Genomic DNA, 25176 nt, shown 5'->3' with positions numbered 1-25176 from the left:
CAGCTGTTAAATAAGTGGCCTGGTGCTTAGCTTCAGGCTTTATAACCCTCGACAGGTAAAGCCTTGTTCTGCTCCTTTGATCAACCTTTGGTTAACTTCACTATCTCGCTCTACGAGCCCATTGATTTACATCAGGTATAAAAGAGGGAGAGGGAGAGAGAGAGAGAGAGAGAGAGAGAGAGAGAGAGAGAGAGAGAGAGAGAGAGAGAGAGAGAGAGGCCGCATTCCACTTCACACCTGTCCACACTGCACTGACTTTCAAAATAAAAGTCCCGATACAAAAGGAAGAGCGGAAGAGTTTTTACTTACACTAATAAACACTAAAAATAATTCATTCTTTTCATTTAACTGGACTCACATAGACAAAGCAGTTCCAGTCACCTGTGGTTTAATTATACACTACACTCTTAGAAATAAGGGTTCCAAAAGGGTTCTTCTACAACGGCTGAGGTTCTACCTGGATATTGGTAACACAAATGGTTCCAGTAAGAACCATTTTGATCCAGAGAACCCTTTGAAACCCCTTTCCTGAATAAAGGGGTCTACCTGGAACCCTCCAAAAGGTTTCTTGGTGGAACCCTCCACCTGGAGACAAAAAGGGTCCTCCTATGAGGACAAGCCGGAGAACCTTATATGGTTCTACTTAGCACTTTTATATCTAAGAGTGTATTTAGTCGTACACTCTTAGAAATAAGGGTTCCAAAAGGGTTCTTCTACAAGGGCTGAGGTTCTACCTGGAACCATTTGCTTCTGAAAAACCAAAGGGGTTCCCAAGGGTTCTTGGTAACACTAATGGTTCCAGTAAGAACCATTTTGATCCAGAGAACCCTTTAAAACCCCTTACCTGAATAAAGGGGTTTTAAAGGGTTCTTGGTGGAACCCTCCAAAAAGGGTTCCAGGTGGAACCTTTATAAAAAGATTCTACCTGGAGCCAAAAAGGGTTCTCCTATGAGGACAAGCCGGAGAACCTTATATGGTTCTACTAAGCACCTTTATTTCTAAGAGTCTGCACTCTCAGAAATGAGGTTTCCAAAAGGGTTCTTCTACATGGGCTGAGGTTCTACCTGGAACCATTTGCTTCTGAAAAACCCTTTTGTGAGGATACTAATAAAGTTTTTACGTTCTGAGTAACTTCTGTGTTTGGATTCGGAGACGAATGTTTTGTTCCTTGCAGAACATACTTACATACATGAACTTGTTTTTATGCTCAAAAACCTCCTAGTTGCTGTAAACGAGCCGATAGAAATCTCTCTTTTCTGACGCTGTTCCTCAGCCGTGATATTTCAGACATAAATCTCTCACCCAGAAGACAGAGTGTGTTGTGATTGGCCAGTACCCAGAAGTGACATATTGAGCACACCCACTCTCAGAAGCACAGCTCCCCCCTCTGGAACGGTGGATGCACTGCTCCTCATTATCAAAACATTGTTTTAACAGTGTTTAAAAATAGCTTCTTCACGACTCCCCGCCGCAGTCCCTTTGACGACCTTTGACCCAGAGTCAGAAGACACTGTCGCTCGTGAAACACCTCCACAACGGACGTTATTCTTCTTCTGCGGTTCAATGTACGCAACCTGGATGTGCCCGGACTAGTGCCCGGAGCAGGAGGATCTGCTGTTCAGGAGAACGGCTGTTTACGTAACCGGACCGGGTTTTTTGCAGAGATCTCGTTGAGCCCCGAGATTACAATAAAACACAGCGTTCTCAGCAGTGACTGAACTGTTTGTTTAGAACCTTCAGGGCTTCGTAAACAAGGTAACGACGCAGATACACACTAAACAAACAGCGTTAATTGGAACTTCCGGGTCTAGGTCTGCTTTAACATTTTATGAACCAAACGATTCATCGATTAATCGAGAAAATAATCGACAGATTAATCAGGTTAGTTGCAGCTCTAGTGTATTATAAAAGTTGAATTTCCACCTTGAAATGTCTGACAGTAAAAGCACATGCAGGACGTAACCCAGTGATGACCTTCCTGTCCATTTGGCTTCTTTTTTTCTACTGTGTGTACGTGGAACTAAAAGACTAAAAGACTAAAACTTTGACTTTCCACTTTTAATTTGCAAGAAAAATGCTCCGCCAGCAAAAGTGTGCTGTCGAGAGGTCACTTCTGGCACATACAACACTTGATGTTTGCTTCTGCCGTGGGCATCAGCTCACAACATCTGACCATCAGGAAGACGAGGAGGAGGAGGAGGAGGAGGAGGAGGAGGAGGAGGGACAGGAAAGACGTCGGGAAGAGGAAAGAGGTAAATGAATGGCAGCGGAAACAGAGGACAAAAAAAAGAATCAGTGCCAGCTCCGACCACAAGGACGTAGGAAACAAAGGAGAGACGCACACACACAGAGTTGTGACTGTGCAGATGTGAACTCTTTGCGCTTTAAGCCGAGAGCTCAGCGTCTGCCGCTGTGTTTGTTTCTGTTATTGACGTAACCTGGAGTTTGTAATCGACGACAGATGATAGACTGCGGGGACTTGGCTGCAGAACGCCCCCACCACCACCCATCACACACACACACACACACACACACACAGATATAATGCTGCGTCTTTCCGCAAACGCTAGTAAAAACGTTGTGTGACCAGAGCGAATGATGACAAACCTTCAAAATCAGACAGAATCCCCTCCAAGTGTGGATTTCCTCCAGATTCAGACATCTTCTCGGTCGTGAGATATCACCTCCGATCCTAACCTCGTCTCTCACTTCTGAACAAAATCCACGTATAGAGTGGAGGAGAGAGTTCCAGCTCACAGCTTTCTTTCTTTCTTTCTTTCTTTCTTTAAAAGGAGCAATTTTCTCTCTAACTTCTCACCAACAAACTTTTCTGTGTCACTGGATTTGGACACTGAAGAGAGAGAGAGAGAGAGAGGGAGGGTGAGCCTCCTCCCTTCCCTTTTGCGAGAAACACACTCCCCCTCTTCTCCCTCATGTCCTGTGTTATACTCTGTGTGTGACACACACACACACACACACACACACACACACACACACTGACGTAGACAGCAGGTCCCGTCAGAGTCACCCTGAGATCACCTTTAACAAGCAAAGGTGATCTCAGGTCAGATTTACTCATTCAGCCTCACTGAGCAGCGCTGACAGTGAAAGTGGACAACACACACACACACACACACACACACGCGCGCGCCACACACACACTTAACGTTAACCTGTAATCACACAAAATCCCCTTAAAGAAGGAGGAGGATCCAAGTTTAAGACGACCTCAAATCCTCCTGATTTCGTCACTTTTATCTTTTTATTTTATTTCAATTATTTATTTTTTAATCTTCTATAACTTAATGTTTATCATATATATTTTTATCTTGTTTGTTTTTAGTTTATTTTTGACTTTATATCTGAATATTATCTTATAAACGTCTCTTTTTTTGTAAAGCATTTTAAATGACTTAATTAATGAAACAAATAAACTTGCCTTGCCTACACTCTTAGAAATGAGGGTTCCAAAAGGGTTCTTCTACAAGGGCTGAGGTTCTACCTGGAACCATTTGCTTCTGAAAAACCCTTTCTTCGGGAAAGGGTTCTTGGTAACACTAATGGTTCCAGTAAGAACCATTTTGATCCAGAGAACCCTTTAAAACCCCTTTCCTGAATAAAGGGTTTTAAAAGGGTTCTTGGTGGAACCCTCCAAAAGGGTTCCAGGTGGAATGTTAATAAAAAGGTTCTACCTGGAGCCAAAAAGGGTTCTCCTATGAGGACAAGCCGAAGAACCTTATATGGTTCTACTTAGCACTTTTATTTCTAAGAGTGTATTTAGTCGTACACTCTTAGAAATAAGGGTTCCAAAAATGTTCTTCTACAAGGGCTGAGGTTCTACCTGGAACCATTTGCTTCTGAAAAACCCTTTCTTCGGGAAAGGGGTTCTTGGTAACACTAATAGTTCCAGTAAGAACCATTTTGATCCAGAGAACCCTTTAAAACTCCTTTCCTGAATAAAGGATTTTAACAGGGTTCTTGGTGGAACCCTCCAAAAAGGGTTCTCCTATGAGGACAACCCGAAGAACCTTATATGGTTCTGCTTAGCACTTTTATTTCTAAGAGTGTACGACAACAAAACCTTTAGAAAACAGGCTGTCATCACTAAATTAAAGAGTGTATTACTAACACACTTTGTTGTGTATTTTCATTCATTCCATCCAAACTTTAACCCTCAAACTAAAAAAAATGATTTAAATGACAAATTAGCATAAAATAAACGAGGGAAATAATGGAAATATGGACCAATGCTAAAAGGTCCAGATGGTATTTTGGTGCAGCGTAAAAAACTGTTGCATCTGTCGCTGTTCTGTGACAAAAAAAACCCAAAAAGGCCTGAGAGAAAGTTGACTTTAGAGATATGTGACAGAGCCTGTGGGCGATCATGAGGATTCATGTAGAGACCTGCCCACGGACAATAGAGAGGATCTGAGAATGTTCAACACGTTATAGAACAGCGGATTATTGCATTTTTGTCAGGAAAGAAGCACCAACATTTGACTGAATGTTTCAAAATGTACATTTCCAACCGTCTTCTACATCAGAATTTCATTTCCTGGGCAGATTTCAGTGATTTCAGTGTCAAATGACAGGTAAAAATCCTAATTGATAAATCAGAAATCAGTTTTTTTTGCCTCTTTCTGCCATTTATTTTCTAAAATAATGTACAAAATATGCACAAACACAACATTTGTCCTGCAAAACATGTACAAAAATGTCAATTTCTTTGCTCACGAGGAGCTGAATCCTTTGCTTATTACCGTAAATGTTATAACCAATGAGAACCTGAACTTTTTTACCTATCGTTTGACACCAAAATCACTGAAAAATCGACCCAGGAAATGAAATTCTGATGGAAAACGGCTGCATTTTGAGATTCACGAGGTCCATTCAGTCACATTTTGGTGCTTCTTTCCAGATTTTGAATTATTTTTTGGTTTAATCCGCTCGACTATTAGAGCAGTTATCGTATCGCTGAGGACGGAACAGCGACGACAAACGGGCTTTTTGACGTCATGCGCGACGTGTTTGCGAGGTCGTTTGGTTTCGTGTTCTTTGAGAACAAAGAAGTTTAAAAGAAAACGTGTCGATAAAATAATGTGAAAGCGATGAGATCTCAAAGCTGCCTCTATGTGATGTGATGGAGGGGGGGAGGGGGGGGTGGATCTACCACAGACACAAAGCAATAGCGATGGTATCGCGCCTCAATTACGAGGTCAGGCCACGAGTGAGTTGCTGCTTCCTGTTTGGGTCCAGACAAAATGAGATCTGTGATAAATCTTTAAACCGTTTCCACAAAACAAAGTTAACGAGAAAAGACGACACTCGAACCCAAGAAAGAGGCAGCGGACATCGACCACTTCACTTCACACACCAGAAAAAACACACCACTTAGCTCTTTTATAGGTTTTAAATACTTGGGAAATCCCATATGAATGAAAAGCTCCGTTCACCAGGGTCCTAATGCCCCTAACGCCCCTAACCCTAACACCTACGAGGTCGATGGGGACACAGAACAACACTGTGTGTTCAGGTCTGCAGAGGTGTGTGAGGATGAAGAGCAGCAGCGTGGAGCTGGTATTTGAGGTGAGTATTTGCATGTGCACATCGATCGGGGAACTTTAGTTAGTTTCTGCACCAATGTGCTAAGACAGCGCATAGTATGCATCATACAGTACATCTGTGGAAAAGCCTTTGCATCTATATTTAGTGTTTTACCTTTAAAGGCGCCATATGTAAGAATGTGGCCAAAAACGGTTACTACATTCAAATTCAAAATTTTTCAAAAATGTTTCATTTTTTTGACATAACTGGCAACCCGTGGGTTGCTCGGCAGCTGAGACTCTACTGACTGAGTGCAATGATTGGTAGACGGCGATAGGTGGAGCCAGTCTGCAAAAAAATATTTGTTTTAATGCAAATATTTTGTCTGTACTGTTGTTGTTGGTGAGTTCAGTTTGTTATATGAACATTATCCTGTGAGTCTCTGTGACATATTAGGAGGATTTTATGATTTATTACATAATGCACCTTTAATTAAAAGTGAAATTACACATTTTAAATAAAATACACAAAAAAACGTATTTAAAGGCACCATATGTAAGAATGTGGCCAAAAACAGTTCGTTTTCTGACGTAACTGGCAACCCGGGGTTTCTTGGCAGCTGAGACTCTACTGACTGCAATGATTGGTCGACGGCGGTAGGTGGCGCCACATGACGCCAAAACGTGATTTCAAAACATAAACATGATTTGCAGTCTGCAAAATATTTTTTTTTTAAATGCAAATATTTTGTCTGTACTGTTGTTGTTGGTGAGTTCAGTTTGTTATATGAACATTATTCCTGAGTCTCTGTGACATATTAGGAGGATTTTATGGCCAGTTGCTTTAGATCATTGGTTCTCAAAGTGCGGCCCGGGGGCCAATGGCGGCCCACAGAAACATTTCTGGCGGCCCCCGCAATGAATTACAGTTGATAGTTTTAATCCAGGAGCGACTAAGCTTGTTAAATGTTTATTGGACATTACTGGATACAGACCAATAAGTGTAAACAAAAATACTGGGTATTTACCTGGTTTCTATATGGTGAATTTTAGTGTATTATTGGGTTATAAGCTGGTAATAAGCAGGTAGCTACAGCCCCCAATTACTAGCTATTTACCCAGTAAATATATGGTAACAGAAATGTGTTACTTGGTATTAACCTGTAATTAGAAGGTAAGAACAATGGCCAAAATACTGGGTAATTACCCAGTAAATTATAAAGCATTATTATATTAATGCTTAAATTACATTATATTAACGCTTATATTAGTTGACGCTAAACTGTAGAACTGCAATCAGGTCATTAAAATGATTACAAATGGGATTTCTTTCTGTCTTCTTTCCTTTGGCGGCCCTCAGTCCAATGTTGGGTTCCTAAATTGGCCCTCAGGTATCAGAACTTTGAGAGCCCCTGCTTTAGATTTATCACATAATGCACCTTTAAAGTCACGTGAGAGCATTGTTTCCCTCTTTTCCTTCTCAGACGTGACTTTCAGATGACGTGTCCTTGCAGAACCTTGTGTACTTTCACCCTGGAACACACGTGCATTAAAAACCCCACCAAAAAACCCGCTATAGTTAAAGGAAAAATCACGGAAATCGCCGCGAAGTGTACAGGAAATCCTCTACGAGTAAACGCCCCGCTGCCCTTCCACTATCTCACCTCATATTGTTTCTCTGATTATTATTTTTTATTTTTTTTTTATTTTAACGGAGTCATGGAAAAACAGCACAGTACAGGCGAGTACAGGAAACTGAGCGGGAAGCTCCACCTTCACTCACCCCCGAGGGGTGGATATCTGACAGGTGACATTTTTCAACATGATGGAAACGGGTCAACCCGAGGGTGATCGTTCACGATGCAGCGCCACTTGTGGTTAGCCAGGGGGCGCAAGAGGGGAACCCGTGGAGCTCAGTATGGGAGGGGAGCTTTAAAGGGACACTGTGTAGTATTTATGGGTTTATATGACCCAAAATCCACTTTTTTATACATATTATGTGCTCCTGCATTGTCTAGTCGCTGTATAATAGTTTTTGTTTCATTTTCGTAGTGTTTCAAAAAGTCATGTTAAATAACATGGTCGCGGGCCGCGGTTGCATAGCCACTGTTAGCAGAGAGACGCCATGTTTCTACGGGAGCCTGTAAGGACAAACGCGAGAGAACAAATCAAGCGTCTCTTCACTTGTAGCAGGAAGTCCCGCCTCCACGCTCTCCGATTCGTCTGCTACGGCCGCGGTAGCTCCGCCCTCTCCCTCACCTCACGAACCTCATCCGCCGACACGGAGAAAGACGACGAGGACGACATTTGACCGGCTGAGGATACCGTAGCGCTCAGGGAAGGGAGGGGGTGAGCAGAGGAGCAGGTCTTTGTTGTAAATTTCAGCCTCTCCTCCTCTAGATGGCACTATAAACTACTTACTTTACCTTTAAGTGTTTAAAGGTCACATAGAGTGGTCCTGTTGCACATATATGTTAGTTATGGAGGTCTACTTACATACATTAACTTGTTTTTATGCTCAAAAACCTCCTAGTTGCTGTAAACGAGCCGATAGAAAATCCTCTTTTCTGACACTGTTTTTCTGCTGCGAGATTTCAGAGTGAACTTTCACCCCCAGAAGACAGAGTCTTGTTTTGATTGGCCAGTACTATCCAGCACATCCGTTCTCAGAAGCGCAGCAGCTCCCCCCTCTGGAACGGTTGATGCACTGCTCCTCATTATCAAAACATTGATTTAACAGTGTTTAAAAATAGCTTCTTCACGACTCCCCGCCGCAGTCCCCTTGACGACCTTTGACCCGGAGTCAGAAGACACTGTCGCTCGTGAAACACCTCCACAACGGACGTTATTCTTCTTCTGCGGTTCAATGTACGCAACCGGATGTGCCCGGACTAGTGCCCGGAGCAGGAGGATCGGTTGTTCAGGAGAACCGCTGTTTACGTAACTATTACGGGATTTTCAGAGATCTCGTTGAGCCCCGAGATTACAATAAAACACAGCGTTCTCAGCAGTGACTGAACTGTTTTTTTAGAACCGTCAGGGCTTCATAAACAAGGTAATGACGCAGATACACACCAAAAAAACAGCGTTAATTGGAACTTCCGGTCTAGTTCCGCTTTAAATGTTCACGTCTGCAAAAAGCATTCTAGTGCAACGCGTTATTTTTGAAAGAAAAATCAACTAATTAAGCATCAAGTGCCATAAAACATACGTAATTACAGCATGTGACACCAGAAAAGGACTGGAAACCGAAAGACGCTGAGCTCTAATCTTCAGCGTTTTTTTTGTGTTTGAGTTTGAGTCGTCAACAGCTGAGCGACCAACGTGATCCTCGAGGGTTGCGTGCGTGCAGCGATATCGTCGTAAAACGCCACTTCTGCGCCGCGCTGCGATGCTATCTGAGTCTCTGAAAACCACCGCTGCTGCTGCTGCTGCTGCTGCTGCTGCTGCTGCTGCTGCTGCTGCTGCTGCTGCTGCTGCTGCTGCTGCTGCGGCCGCCGCCAGCACAAAGTGACCACAGCGCTTTCAGGGCCAATTTAAAAAGCTTACTATGAAACAGCCAGGGATAATGGTTTTTCCAAAGAACTGTAATTTTAATAAAAACACATGCATTTGCAGTTTGAACCGTGGCGTAGAGGGATCTGGGTTAAAACTAACATGTGTGCCCGACGTTCAGTAAACAAACGTTTCTGCTTCTCCAAAAACCCTCGGTTTCCAAGAAATCCGCCTGTTTTTTCTTCTTCTTCTTCTTCATTCTTTCATCAGTTTCATCAGTTTCACTACCTCTTTAACGTTTCTGCACAGCGTGGGACAGCGTGTTGTTTTAACGCATAGGTCAAACTTTTTTAAAGTTTTAAAAGGTGACATTTTTTGTTTAGATGCGACCGTGATACCACCAACACCTCAAAGAGAGACTGAGCTGCTGCTGCAACATCCTGTCTATTATTGTTTTCTGCGTCACATTAATTTCCTCTGATCTGATGACAAAGCAACACAGTTTTGCACAAGGGTTTTCTAATCATCCAATAGTCTTATAACGACATTAGCAAACACAATGTACCATTAGAACACTGGAAATGGGCCTCTATACACCTATGTACATATTCCATTAAAAACCAGACGTTTTTACCACATTAACAATGTATAGAGTGTATTTCTGATTCATTTAATGTTAAATTCATTGAAAAAAAAAGTGCTTTTCCTTCAAAAATAAGGACATTTCTAAGTGGAGAAGTGATCGTGAGAAGGTCGTCTGTGTCAGCGACCACAGCCTCAGCTCCTATCAGTATCCAAACAAAGTGTGCAGGGTTAAAGGCAGCCATTGTCGTCATGACAACAGGTGAAAACAGAACCACACAGCACAGATTAGAAAACCAGGAAGTAGCTCTGCCCAACATTGCAGGACTTCCTCATACGAGCGGGGAAAAACAAACACAGTCCTCACCCTCAGTTCAGAGTCTTCATTTACCAAAAAAATATGTCAAATATGAATCAGGCACAATTTGGAATAATCATAATTCTAACAGATCTTTTGGGAAAATGGTGGAGGAGGAAAAATGACACTGCAACACTGCCACCGAGTGGCAGTAAAGAGAGCTACGCCTCACTCACTCATTTGAGTGTCGCTCATCTCGATGTCGAGCCTTTTAGTCGACGCTGGATCAGCGTCTTAATCTGAGTGTTTATTTGTTTTCCGAGTCTACGTTTAACACTGAACAAAACGCGGTGAAAACCTCCTCAGTTAGCGATTCTGACGCCACACACACGCAGCACGATTCGACCTCAACGTTCCTCGTTATAAGAGGCTGCCGTCTGCTGAAATACCAAATCGTATTAAAGCAGACACACGAGCTGAGCTCTCACTCTCCCGCCCTCCGTCACTTAAAATAAACCCATGTATGTGTCAGTCAGGCTTAATCTGACAGCTGGACTGCGGCTCCAATTACGCTCAAGAGATGACGCGGAATTAAACTCGTATTGAAGGCGAAGGTGCTCAGCACTCGAGACGCGAGGCAAAGGAAGATTGTGCATCATTCGTCTTTGACAGCACATCACATGAGTGTTGCTGCTGCTGCTGCTGCTGCTGCTGCTGCTGCTGCTGCTGCTGCTGCTGCCGCCGCTCGGCCCCAAAACACCGAGCGACACGTTCATTCAGTCAGAACGAGGGGAATAAACGAGTCACAGAAAACACAACCGGAGTGCGTCTTTGAGACGACGACAACTGCTGCCACTTCTGCAACTTCCCCTAAAGTCTAAGTCTAACAGAGAAAAGAAAGAAGAAGAAGAAGAAGAAGAAGAAGAAGAAACTCCATCTCTAGGGTTAATATCTTAAAAAGCCACAAACTTACCGGCTATCCTGTCTCGCTCCATAACTCAACAGTTACCTCAAATAACCACGTGTAACCTCTCCTTTTCCTTCTCTCTCTCTCTCTCTCCTCTCTCTTCTCTTTCCTTCCCTCCCTTTTTTCTCTTCACGAAGACTTCCCCTTTTCCTCCTGACTGAGTCACCCCGGTTCCCCCTCTTTCAACCCTCCCTCCCTCCCTTTGCTCTTAACTTCCTCCCAACTTTTAATGTCTTCAGTCTGTCAGGATAACAAGTGAGGGAAGCAGACGTCTGCAGCCACATGAGCAGCACATGGAGTCGGTCTCTGTTTTCTTTGCGCTCGTATACGATTTTTATTCCAGACATAAACAACGTGCAATTTATTCATTTTCTTCTTTAGTAATTGCTTCCATTCTCACGAGAGTAAAGCTCTCTGTGTTTCATTTTTCTCGCCAGAATCTCTGTCTTTGGTCAAACCAGAGCCTGACCCCGTTTGACCAAAGGTCTTTATGTGAAAATAAACTCACAACTGTGCAACACAATCGTCATCGTATCAAGAAAACTTCAGTCCCAAACTGACACGGCCTGAGTTACAGGATCTCTCGTCCCAGTCCTGTAAACAATGCATCATCATCATCATCACTGACTCTGACCCTGGACTTGTAATCTGACAGGTTCAAGAGCCACTTAGTCCCAGTGAGACAACACAAGACATTACAACACACACACACACACACACACACACACACACAGAGAGAGTTGTTGTGTGTTTTTGTGCAAAAGGAGAAGACGCAGCTCCACTTCCTCTTCCACTTTCTTCCAGATTTACACATAACAACCATCACAGCTTGAGCAAGAGGAAAAAAGACGAAATTAGAGACGCGGGTCTTCTTCTGGTTTCCTTCCTGAAGCCAACCAGGAAACAGTAATAACATCTCGAAACGTCCACGAGAAAGTTGGGAGTTCGGAATCCTGCGGGAGGGACCCGAGTCCATTTGCCACATACAAACAACAACACATTTGTGTACTTGCTGCACACTGAGGACCAACATTTCCACTTTATAAATCAACACAATTACAAATATCTACTTCATGAATGACATCTATAAAGAACTACTGGGTGCAGTACCATAGAATGTCTGCAGGTGGAGCCCCAGAGCAAAACGTTTGCGAAACACCACGGCTGGAAAACGGGGTTTTGTACCAAATTGAGGAGCTGTGTTAAAAACAGTAACATAGTATACAGTATAGTATAGCATGTTTACAACCTCAGGAAGCGATTTGAATGAAAACAAAGTGAGGACCGGGCAAAATGTCCTCACTTTGTAAAAATGACCTCACTGTATTGGTTAAAAACCCCTCACTGGTCCTCAGTATGAGGCAGATGTTCAAGAGGCAATTGTTCCACTTAATAAATCAACACAATTACAAATATCTACTTCATGAATGACATCTATAAAGAAAAACTGGGTGCAGTACCATAAAATGTCTGCAGGTGGAGCCCCAGAGCAAAACGTGTGCAAACACCACGGCTGGAAAACGGGTTTTTGTACCAAATTGAGGAGCTGTGTTAAAAACATATAGTATAGCATGTTTACAACCTGAGGAAGTGATTTAAATGAAGACAAAGTGAGGACCGGGCAAAATGTCCTCACTTTGTAAAAATGACCTCACTGTATTGGTTAAATACCCCTCACTGGTCCTCAGTATGAGACAGATGTCCACGAGGCAATTGTTCCACTTTATAAATCAACACAATTACAAATATCTACTTCATGAAGGACATCTATAAAGAAAAACTGGGTGCAGTACCATAAAATGTCTGCAGGTGGAGCCCTGGAGCAAAACGTGTGTGAAACACCGGGGCTGTAAAAAAAAAAACAGATTTTTGTACCAAATTGAGGAGCTGTGTTAAAAAACATATAGTATAGCATGTTTACAACCTCAGGAAGTGATTTGAATGAAAACAAAGTGAGGACCGGACCAAAATGTCCTCACTTTGTAAAAATGACCTCACTTCGTTGGTTAAAAAACCCTTACTGGTCCTCAGTATGCTGCAAGTACAAGAACACACACACACACTTCATAAATCAACACAATTACAAATATCTACTTCATGAATGACATCCAAAAAGAACTAATGGTTGCAGTACCATAAAATGTCTGTAGGTGGAGCCCCAGAGCAAAACGTGTGCGAAACACCACGGCTGGAAAACGGGTTTTTGTACCAAATTGAGGAGCTGTGTTAAAAACATATAGTATAGCATGTTTACAACCTCAGGAAGTGATTTCAATGAAGACAAAGTGAGGACCGGGCAAAATGTCCTCACTTCGTAAAAATGACCTCACTTCGTTGGTTAAAAACCCCTCACTGGTCCTCAGTATGAGGCAGATGTTTAAGAGGCAATTGTTCCACTTAATAAATCAACACAATTACAAATATCTACTTCATAAATGACATCTATAAAGACCTACTGGGTGCAGTACCATAAAATGTCTGCAGGTGGAGCCCCAGAGCAAAACGTGTGCGAAACACCACGGCTGGAAAACGGGGTTTTGTACCAAATTGAGGAGCTGTGTTAAAAACATAAAGTATAGCATGTTTACGACCTCAGGAAGTGATTTCAATGAAGACAAAGTGAGGACCGACCAAAATGTCCTCACTTTGTAAAAATGACCTCACTGTATTGGTTAAATACCCCTCACTGGTCCTCAGTATGAGACAGATGTCCACGAGGCAATTGTTCCACTTTATAAATCAACACAATTACAAATATCTACTTCATGAAGGACATCTATAAAGAACCACTGGGTGCAGTACCATAAAATGTCTGCAGGTGGAGCCCCGGAGCAAAACGTGTGCGAAACACCAAAGCTGTAAAAAAAAAACGGTTTTTGTACCAAATTGAGGAACTCTGTTAAAAACAGAGTATAGCATGTTCCAACCTAAGGAAGTGATTTCAAAAATGTAAAAATGACCTCACTTCTTTGGTTTAAAAACCCCTCACTGGTCCTCAGTATGAGGCAGATGTTCACGAGGCAATTGTTCACTTGTGCGAGACAGATATGACACACACACGCACACACACACACACACACACACACACATACACACACACACACACGAGCAGAATTAAATCTAAATGTATCACACACTGAGCCTTGCGGGGGGAGTTGAACATTTATATAAGCCATGATTTCAGAGCGTGACCTATGGCCACACGCGTGACTCAAACTCAAACTCAAACGCTAAATTTAGTTACGCAACGCTGGAGGGAACGGCTGCAGGGCGACGATGTACGGAGAGCGAGAGAGGACAATATAAAGATAAAAACAGGAGAGGAGGTGGAGTGAAAGAGGTCAATGGAGGGGAAGGAGAGGAGGAGGAGCTGGAACTGTGTTATATATGTCTATAAAAATAGAAAAATATGTTATTTGTTATTCTACTTTAATAGGCTTTTTTATTGCAGCACATGTGTAAATAACAAGATGAAGCCGCTTGTTGTGTTATTTATAGACTCTGAGAATAAATCACATGCATCTTAATAACTGAATAAAGCGAGGGATGTTTTCCTGTTTAATCACGCTCCATATTTTTTCCTCTTCCTTTGACACATTCTGAATCAGCATCAGTCCAATCACACACTTCCTGTTGCCAAGAATCACATCACATCATATGAAGTACTATAAGGTTGTGTATTCCTGTTTAAATCAGTGCTGGTACCAGGAGCTACCTTGAATATATTGTGTTTTTATGGTACTTAATATCTCTGTGAAATGTGTTTTAAGTTATTTAAAGTATCTGTAAAGTGAAAAAAAAATAACTCTATTGTGACTGTTGACCCACAAAAACAGGTGTTACTTTCCAAAATTGTTTTTGTCAGTTTTTGTATAGAATATGAATTTTAAAACACTCGTATTAAAGTTCTTCTTTAAAGGCGCCATATGTAAGAATGTGGCCAAAATCAGTTACTACATTCAAATTCAAAACACCGAGGTCTTAAAGGTTTGGTTTTTCTGACGTAACTGGCAACCCGTGGTTGCTCGGTAGCTGAGACTCTACTGACTGCAATGATTGGTAGACGGCGGTAGGTGGCTACAAACTATCTATCTATCTATCTATCTATCTATCTATCTATCTATCTATCTATCTATCTATCTATCTATCTATCTATCTATCATGCTTGTTAGCTTACAAGCTATCTATCTATCTATCTATCTATCTATCTATCTATCTATCTATCTATCTATCTATCTATCTATCTATCTATCATGCTAGTTAGCTTACAAGCTATCAATCTATCTATCATGCTAGTTAGCTTACAAGCTATCTATCTATCTATCTATATGTGAATATGTTCTTCATTTCTTTGCACCACATAAAGAAATGATTAAAACTGGCGTAACTGGCAACCGTGGTTACTCGGCAGCTGAGACTCTACTGACTGCAATGATTGGTAGACGGCGGTAGGTGGCGCCACATGACGCCGAAACATGATTTCAAAACATAAACATGATTTGCAGTCTGCGAAAAAATAATTTTTTAATGCAAATATTTTGTCTGTACTGTTGTTGTTGGTGAGTTCAGTTTGTTATATGAACATTATTCCTGAGTCTCTGTGACATATTAGGAGGATTTTATGATTTATCACATAATGCACCTTTAACGTTAAAAATCTCAGTGATCTCTGTCACAACACCGTCGTCCCCGGAGCGTCTGCTGCGAATAATATACGGTACAATAAAAGTCCACCTCTATAATTACACTCTTGACCTCTAAAGACGTTTCACAGCTCGTAAATTTGGTCGTCAAAACAAAGCCGGACTCAAAAGCGACGGGACGATGATGATAATACATGCTCTGTTCTGCTTCACACTCAAAAAAACACAATATTCACTCCAGTCAAACCCAGTTGAAAGAAAGTAAAAAACCCTCCTTCATCCCTTTAAAGCATTGGTTCTCAAAGTGCGGCCCGGGGGCCAATGGCGGCCCGCAGAAACATTTCTGGCGGCCCCGCAGAAACGAATTACAGTTGATAGTTTTAATCCAGGAGCGACTAAGCTTGTTAAATGTTTATTGGACATTACTGGATACAGACCAATAAGTGTAAACAAAAATACCGGGTATTTACCTGGTTTCTATATGGTGAATTTTAGTGTATTATTGGGTTATAAGCTGGTAATAAGCAGGTAGCTACAGCCCCCAATTACTAGCTATTTACCCAGTAAATATATGGTAACAGAAATGTGTTACTTGGTATTAACCTGTAATTAGAAGGTAAGAACAATGGCCAAAATACTGGGTAATTACCCAGTAAATTATAAAGCGTTATTATATTAACGCTTATATTACTTAATGCTAAACTGTAGAACTGCAATCTGGTCATTAAAATTATTACAAATGGGATTTCTTTCTGTTTTTTTTCCTCATTTTTTTCCCTTTGGCGGCCCTCAGTCCAATGTTGGGTTCCTAAAGGTTGTTTTTTGGCCCTCAGGTATCAGAACTTTGAGAACCCCTGCTTTAAAGCTATAACTCACACAAACTCCCGTTCTTCCCGTTTCTCTGACAGTTTAAATCCCAGTGTCGGGGTCAACGTGACTGTTGGAGAAACTGTGAAAAAGTGCTGCTGGTGCAGTCTTACGAGTCCGTGTGTCCCTGCACGGCTGTTGCGGTGGTTAAACTACCGGCTATTTCCTCCTTAACCATAAAGTCATCATTAGACGTGAGAGAGAAGAGAGAGGAGAGAGAGGGGGAGCTGGCAGCAGACGGCATAAAAATAGGATATCCTCAAAAGTTCCAGAAGGGGGGGAAACGGCAGCGGTCTGTTGGAGCGTTTGATAAATATGTAGACGGATACAGAACCAGAACCTTCTGGTATCTTTTTTGTCATTTCGAGGGGATTTAAGTGGCACTGAAGAGCCGGAAATGATGGCTTGACAAAGCCATATGAGATGTGTTAAAGTGGAACACAAACAGTCTGTGAGCGGCGTTTGGTGTGTGTGTGTGTGTGTAACACGCCTCATTTTGCCTCGTACTATTGTAACGTGCAGTGTTTAATTGTGCGATTTGAACCCGGTTCCACATCAGCCCCTGAGGCCCCCGAGACTGCGTTCACCTCCGTCCCTGCACAGATTAAGCTGAGCTGATGCTGGAAAGAGAAAGTGGGGCAAGAGAGAGAGAGAGGGAGAAAGTTCCTGTGGTTCTCTGTGGATTCAGAGCTCTGTAATCAGCATGCCAAGCTCCTGATGTCTGAAGCCACAGCCCGCACCCAGACTGTCTACATTTACACTGCACTCTAACACATGTGCGCACAGACACACACACACACACACACACACACACACACACACACACACACACACTTCCTGACACACGAGCCGTCCACAACAGTTCTGGCGAGAAGGAGAACGTTCCACACGACTGCAGCGACGACGCGAGGCTGTGAAATACTCGTTTACGTAACATATACGTGACGCAACGGACGAGTCGTTAGCATCAGAGTATAGAGTCGTCTAATTTCCAACATGCACTCTTAGAAATAAGGGTTCCAAAAAGGGTTCTTCTGCAAGGGCTGAGGTTCTACCTGGAACCATTTGCTTCTGAAAACCCCTTTTCCCGAAGAAAGGGTTCTTGGTAACACTAATGGTTCAAGTAAGAACCATTTTGATCCAGAGAACCCTTTGAAACCCCTTTCCTGAATAAAGGGGTTTAAAAAGGTTCTACCTGAAACCCTCAAAAAGGGTTCTTGGTGGAACCCTCCACCTGGAGCCAAAAAGGGTTCTCCTATGAGGACAGGCCGGAGAACCTTATATGGTTCTACTTAGCACTTTTATTTCTAAGAGTCTACACTCTTAGAAATGAGGCTTCCAAAAGGGTTCTTCTGCAAGGGCTGAGGTTCTACCTGGAACCATTTGCTTCTGAAAAACCTGAAGAAAGGGTTTTTCAAGGGTTCTTAACACTAATGGTTCTAGTAAGAACCATTTTGATCCAGATAACCCTTTAAAAACCCTTTCCTGAATAATGGGTTTTAAAAAGATTCTACCTGGAGCCAAAAAGGGTTCTCCTATGAGGACAGGCCGGAGAACCTATATTGTTGTACTTAGCACTTTTATTTCTAAGAGTCTACACTCTTAGAAATGAGGGTTCCAAAAGTGTTCTTCTACAAGAAGAAAGGGTTTTTCAAGGGTTCTTGGTGACACTAATGGTTCCATTTAGAACCATTTTGATCCAGAGAAATCTTTAGAACCCCTTTTCCCGAATAAAGGGTTTAAAAGGGTTCTTGGTGGAACCCTCCAAAAGGGTTATAAAGACGTTCTACCTGGAGCCAAAAAGGGTTCTCCTACGAGGACAAGCCGAAGAACCTTATATGGTTCTACTGAGCACTTTTATTTCTCAGCGTGTACTGGATTTTCTGTCTTTTTCAATGGTAACACCAAAGAATACGCTTTAAAATCAGATAAAAATAAATAAAAAAATGAAATAATAATCGATTAATCTGTCCATTATTTTCACGATGACTTATTTGGTCCATAAAATGTCATAAAATGTGAAAAAACGTTGATCAGTGTTTGTTTAAACCTGGAAATCTTGTCTTGTTTTTGTCCACAAACCAAAATGATTCAGTTTTAATGATTTCTTTGTTCATGTGGAGCAAAGAAACAAAGAAAATATTCACATTTAAGAAGCTAAAACAATCAAAAATCTGGTTTTAATCATGAAAAAAGCTTTTGACAACGTGAACGTCACTTAAAGATAATTCTAGAGAGAATAATCACCTGAATCTGTAGTTTCCAAAGACTTTAAGGTTTAGATTAAGTATGAATTTCAACTCTTTGTTTTATATTTATTTATTGCTTATTGCAGTCGAGAGAATGAGTGACACTTACCGAGCTAAACTTCCTAATGTTCCGTCTATAGCAGAGTAAATATTTCTGAGAAACGCGTGGACACTGTTCTCCGTCTTCTCCGAGTTGAATCTGAAAATAGCCTCGGTTACATTTTGGCTAAAACTTTGCAATTTCCTGAGAAAAAAAAAAAAAAAAAAGGGGAAAGGCTTTAAGAAAACATATGAAACCAAAGGAAAAGTATAAATAAACAGTATAAAAAACATAAAATGATGTTAAATCAGCTGACATGAAACAAACGGCATGTGCTCTGAACATCAGGTGTGACTCTAATGAGTGGATCATTCACGACTGACTGCTCGCTCATCACTATAAGCAGCTGTGACACGGCCCTGATTCCTGCCTTATGTTACTCACACAGAGGGGGGGTTTTTGTTTGGAGCTGCTGCGACGTCATCGTACGTCTCTATTTATAGCCCCGAAACGCTGACGCTGTGGCAGATGATGTCGTATTATTTGCACAAGTTGGTGTGTGGCTGCACGACGCTGCAGTGTGGGTCAGATTATTCACAATCACAGCTGCTAAACTGAAAGATAAAAAATATGAAAGATATGAAACAGGAGGGTTTTAGAGGGTGACCATTGACCCCCCTCCCCCTGCCCTCCGGAACCCCTCCCCCAAAATTGCGTGACATGCGTAGCTTTTGAAAATTTGAGGTACAAATGGGGCATTCTGAGGCTTTTGGAAGGACTCATGACTCAAAAAAACAGAAATTAAAGGTGCATTATGTAATAAATCATAAAATCCTCCTAATATGTCACAGAGACTCAGGAATAATGTTCATATAACAAACTGAACTCACCAACAACAACAGTACAGACAAAATATTTGCATTAAAAAATATATTTTTGCAGACTGCAAATCATGTTTATGTTTTGAAATCATGTTTTGGTGTCATGTGGCGCCACCTACCGCCGTCTACCAGTCATTGCAGTCAGTAGAGTCTCAGCTGCCGAGCAACCACGGGTTGCCAGTTACGTCAGAAAACGAAACCTAAAAGACCTCGGTATTTTTGAATGTAGTAACTGTTTTTGGCCACATTCTTACATATGGCACCTTTAATTATTATGCCTTATTATATTATTTTGTAACTTTGTTTTTAATCTAATTTTGTTGTTATGACTGGGACTGCATGTACTTCCATCACTAAAGTCAAGGCATTGCAATTATAGAGGGTGCCCCTCATCTGGTGCGGGCCTTTTTTTTTCTGCGCACCGCCCCTGCTGACTCTGCTCTTCTATCGCCCACATTGTGCGCCACTGTAAACGGGCTCTCCGCATTTCTCTATGCGCAGTTTTATCCCAACTTTCATATATGACACTTACATAATGATCTTTATGACGAGGATCGAGTACAGTCGCGATAAAATACAGGAGATCCGAGTAGATCTTAGTAAAACCGTGTTGACAGATTCTCAAGAGCGCACTTTTCATTGTTTTCGCTCCGCGGTCGCAATCTTTGTGTGGAAGACGCTTTAGCGTCTGTAATTAAGGGAATAAAAGCTCAAAGAGAGAGAATCTGCTCTGCGCTGCAGCCAAGTTTCGCTTTTTTGCGCAAAAAGACTTTCCAGCATTTAATAGGTGCTTGTTGGAATCGTTTTATTGGTGTTCCAAACTGATCTTTTGCGGCCAGCACGCACCTGTCTATACCCGCGTGTCATCACAACATCATTTCGGTGGTTACCGGGGGAAACAGCAGGAAAAAATAGGGCGTCTTTTGGGCGTCCTGCCTAAAAGTAGGAAGTCTAATTACTTATTATTTTCAGTACAGGGCACTGTACTCCCCAGGACGCCCAGACGCCCTGCTGGCTAAAAGCCTGATATGAAATATGAAGAGGGAAAGGATTAGAGGTGAAGTTTATCCAGGAGAAAGAAGTTCAGAGCTTTTGTTGAGGAAAAACTTCAGTATCTACGTCGTTAAAAGCAGTTTAATACTCGAGGGGAAGAGCTCATCGCAGCTTGACTCTTACAGTACGTCCGTCGTGAATGAAATGAAACAAGACGCTGACCAACGAAGAATGAAGAATGAAAGTCTCCAGAGACAAAAGCGATGGTGGCAGGGAGTCGTCGTCATAGTACGAGGCCAACAGAACTCATGACTCAGGCTGAAGGGAATCCGGGCTCTGCTGTCGCTGAAGGAGCCATTGTTTTAGGGAAATAAAGAGCTGTATTGACTTGGCTCATCTGCAGGTTCTCTGTGGGACCTGAGCTGTGGATCAGTGGGAGGACGTGATGGACGAGTTATTTGTTTTAGAGCAATGAGAAGTTAAGCAATGAGACCGTCTTTGTCAAGTTCGTTGCAGGTTCTTGAAGGTTCTAAACCTTTGTGACCCAGGGATGCAGTTTAGTGTCATACCCTGGACATCAAAAAACAGCCTATTTGACATTTAGAGGAGCTTTTTATTTTAACTCTACTTTAACTACTTCCTTTTTCGCGATAATATTATTTTGCCTTTTGTGGAAACTATAGATTCAGGTGCTAATTCTCTTTAGAATTATCTTTAAGTGACTTTCACGTGGCAGGATAATGCCATAACATCTATCTATCTATCTATCTATCTATCTATCTATCTATCTATCTATCTATCTATCTATCTATCTATCTATCTATCTATCTATCTAGTTAGCTTACAAGCTATCCATCTATCTAGTTAGCTTACAAGCAATCTATCTATCTATCTATCTATCTATCTATCTATCTATCTATCTATCTATCTATCTATCTATCTATCTATCTATCTATCTATCTATCTATCTATCATGCTAGTTAGCTTACAAGGTATCTATCTATCTATCTATCTATCTATCTATCTATCTATCTATCTATCTATCTATCTATCATGCTAGTTAGCTTACAAGCTATATATCAATCATGCTAGTTAGCTTACAAGGTATCTATCTAACTATCTATCTATCATGCTAGTTAGCTTACACGCTATCTATCTATCTATCTATCTATCTATCTATCTATCTATCTATCTATCTATCTATCTATCTATCTATCTATCTATCTATCATGCAAGTTAGCTTACAAGCTATCAATCTATCTATCATGCTAGTTAGCTTACAAGCTATCTATCTATCTATATATATGTATATATATGTGAATAATTTCTTAATTTCTTTGCTCCACATAACAAAGAAATTGACGTAACTGGCAGCTGATACTCTACTGACTGCAATGATTGGTAGACGGTGGTAGGTGGCGCCACATGACGCCAAAACATGATTTCAAAACATAAACATGATTTGCAGTCTGCAAAATATTGTTTTTTAATGCAAATATTTTGTCTGTACTGTTGTTGTTGGTGAGTTCAGTTTGTTATATGAACATTATTCCTGAGTCTCTGTGACATATTAGGAGGATTTTATGATTTATTACATAATGCACCTTTAAATATACTATATATTATGTCAAAGTAACTAGTCCTGGTCTTCGTCCCTCTGGTCTGACATGTTTCATACTAAGAAGTAATTTCCTTGTAAGTGTGGCACAGTTTTTGTTCTATACTTCTTACCATTTAAAAAACAGTAAATCGTTTTCATGAATATAAACAAATTGCCATTTCAAACTACATCAATAGCAGCTTTACAGGCACCAGTCATTGTCCTGAGGTCCAGCTCCAACCACAGGTCAACATCAAGCGATGCTCGCCTGACTCAGGTTTTATATAATCTGCTACCGACGATGAAAGATGAGCCTGCAGCAAAACGTCCGACCACAAAGACGAGCATTCACCAGGAGCATTCAGGCCCAGGACACGTCCACAATGAGCCCGACCATCAGAACATAAAGCACAGCTGACTGGGTTCTGTCAAGCGTAGGAAGATAGAAAGAAGAAGGAGGAGGAGAAAGAACAGAGAGTTCACTCCACTCTGTTCATTCAAAATCTACAGGATGACCAGATCCAGATCCAGATCCAGATCCAGACTCTCTGGACTTTCCAAACATAATTTGTCGTGTGGTCTAAGAAGAAGTTGACGTAGATGTAATGAAACACAAAGACTGTTTGAAAACACTTTGAACGTGTTTGTGGTCATTTTTATGGAGCTATTGTGATGCCTTTTTTGGTATTTTGCCCTTCATCTGGGTCTGTGCTCGTTTCACATCTGCAGGACTTAACACATCTGTGAAGCCTGACACACACACACACACACACACACGCACACACACACACAACAAAACATGCTCTGTGAAGACGTTTATAGACGTTAAGAGCAAAGAAACAATGAAATACTGCAGTCCAACAAGATGCTGCTCGAGCCGCTGTGAGACACACTTTGAGAATATATCTGAATAAACCAGACTGAAGTTAAAATACTAAAGCAGTGACGTTCATTTAATCATCTGCAACAGTGAGGATCCACAGATGATAAGATTCCCAGAAGTGTCGATTGCACAAAGCACTCAAAGAAATCTGGATTTACTGTGACTGAGAAACAAAAAGATTGGAGAAACTCAACAGAGCAACAATTCAAAATAAACAAAGACCTGAGATAAGGACAAGAGGAGTGACTTAAAAGGTGAGTATAAATGCTGTTAAAATAAAAATGACATTCTTGCTGCTACCTGCAGGCCACCGTAGTTCCCCAAACTTAGCTGTTTGTGAAGATTTCACGGCACGAGTCGTTATTATTTAAGTTGTTTTCAAGCTCAAAGTTAAATATGTGCCATTTTTCAATAGTAACAACATTATCGACAACATAAGATCATGTGCTCTCTCATCGTCCTCTTCCTCACACATACGTCACACACTGGTATAGTGACATTAGATTAAGATGGATTGAGATATAAAGTGACTCTGGGATTATTATTATTATTATAGTCATTTGTGTCATTTTCAGTGTCGTCTTGAATCTAGAATATAGATTTTTTTTTTTTGTGATGGTATGTGTGTGAATGGATAAATTGGAAAACTGTACTTTTGAGTGGTGATCCAGACTAGAATAGAGCTTTATAAATACATGACATATATGTCATTGACCTTTAGTCATTTAGTCATTTTATTGTTGATGTCATGCTCATATAATGGTATTATCCTGCACATTTGACCATTTTTTTTGTGTTTGTGTATTTTAATATCTTTCTCTCAAACACAGATCTCTTGCTCGCTCTGGTTTTTTGTATGTTTGTTAGGAGCATATGCAAAAATAAAATAAATCTCACACACACACAGCTATGAGAGCACAGTGTGATGGCATCTATACAGAGGTCACACTGAGGAGGACAGGATGATGATAAAAGTTGGGAAAAGGAATTTAAAAAAAATCTAACAAAAAAATTTGATTTTGGAAAACACAAAAAAAACCCACAATTTTGGAAAATAAAAATATAACAACAATAACATCCACAGGGGAATAAACACAGTCATCTAAGGAGTAAAAAGTCTTATATATAGATATTCATCCTGTGCCAAAAGTAGCTCATGTTTTTTAGTTTAAATGTGATTTCTAAGTTAAATCATGTTAAATATTGTGTGTGTGTGTGTGTGTGTGGGGGGGGGGTACCTGGGTTCGGGGTCTTCTTCATGCTCTTTCTCAGTCGGTGAAAACAGCTTCAGTTCACAGGAGAATCACGGAAAGTCCTTGAGTCTCAGTGTTTTCCTCTCAGTCGCTCAGCTCAGTCCTCTCGGTGCGTAATGGCACAGTTCGCTGGCGCAGACGCAGATAACGCGCGCGTGTGTGGTGTGATCCACTGGGATGTTGAGAGAGCGCGCGCGCACACACGACCATAATAATAATAATAATAATAACAACAACAACAACAACAACAGAAGCAGAAGCGCGAGCGCACACACATGGAGAAACTGATGCGATTGTCTCTGCACGTATGAGCGCGTGAGCCACGCGTGCGGTGCAGAGACGCTAACAGGAAGCGGTTCACCTGTCCTGAACGCACCTGTCCGACCAGCCAATCACAGGGCAGCGCGTGTCACGTGGGTGGAAACGAGTGAGTTTGGTTTTGTCAGAGATGATTCGATTAAATATTGAAACATTTTGATCTTAATTTTTAAATAAGACTTTAGACTTTTATTAACTCTTTTTAATAATCTCTCATAAAAATGTGAACAATAATAAATAAATAAACAAATACATTTTATTTTATCAGGACTTAAATATTTTTTTTAATTATTATTATTTTTGCCTTTAATTAAAACTATTCATTTGTGTGTGTGCCCTTAAAATAAAGTAAAAATTAAAGTAACTAAGTAACTTTTACTCTGAGTACATTTTAAGTACAATCACCTCTGGTATAAGTGGAATATTATTGTACAGCTGTATCACAACAACAACAACAACAACAACAACACATCACGTTAAAATTTTTATCAAAATAAACCCTTGAACATTTTCAACATCTCATTTAAAGTCAAATGTGACAAATCTGTTTAAAGTCTGCACCTG

General features: G+C 41.1%; 1 protein-coding gene across 2 annotated transcripts in view; it reads right to left on the bottom strand.

The window, feature by feature from the left end:
• septin9b (septin 9b) overlaps nucleotides 1-24395 on the bottom strand; it is a 92898-nt gene extending 68503 nt beyond the window's left edge. Inside the window, exon 1 of one of the 2 annotated variants that reach the window (XM_083909392.1) lies at nucleotides 24280-24395. In XM_083909392.1, coding sequence (XP_083765518.1) covers nucleotides 24280-24301 — 22 coding nt within the window. In that variant the 5' untranslated portion in view covers nucleotides 24302-24395. Of the gene's footprint in view, nucleotides 1-10891; nucleotides 10960-24279 lie in introns of those variants that run through there. The other variant, XM_083909391.1, reaches the window with a different exon arrangement.
• Between the last annotated feature and the right edge of the window lie 781 nt (nucleotides 24396-25176).

Source organism: Microchirus variegatus (assembly GCF_963457635.1).
Source record: "Microchirus variegatus genome assembly, chromosome: 23".
Classification (NCBI taxonomy): domain Eukaryota; kingdom Metazoa; phylum Chordata; class Actinopteri; order Pleuronectiformes; family Soleidae; genus Microchirus; species Microchirus variegatus.
Note: the sequence above shows the minus strand (reverse complement) of the source record. Positions and strands in the feature narration are given on the sequence as shown.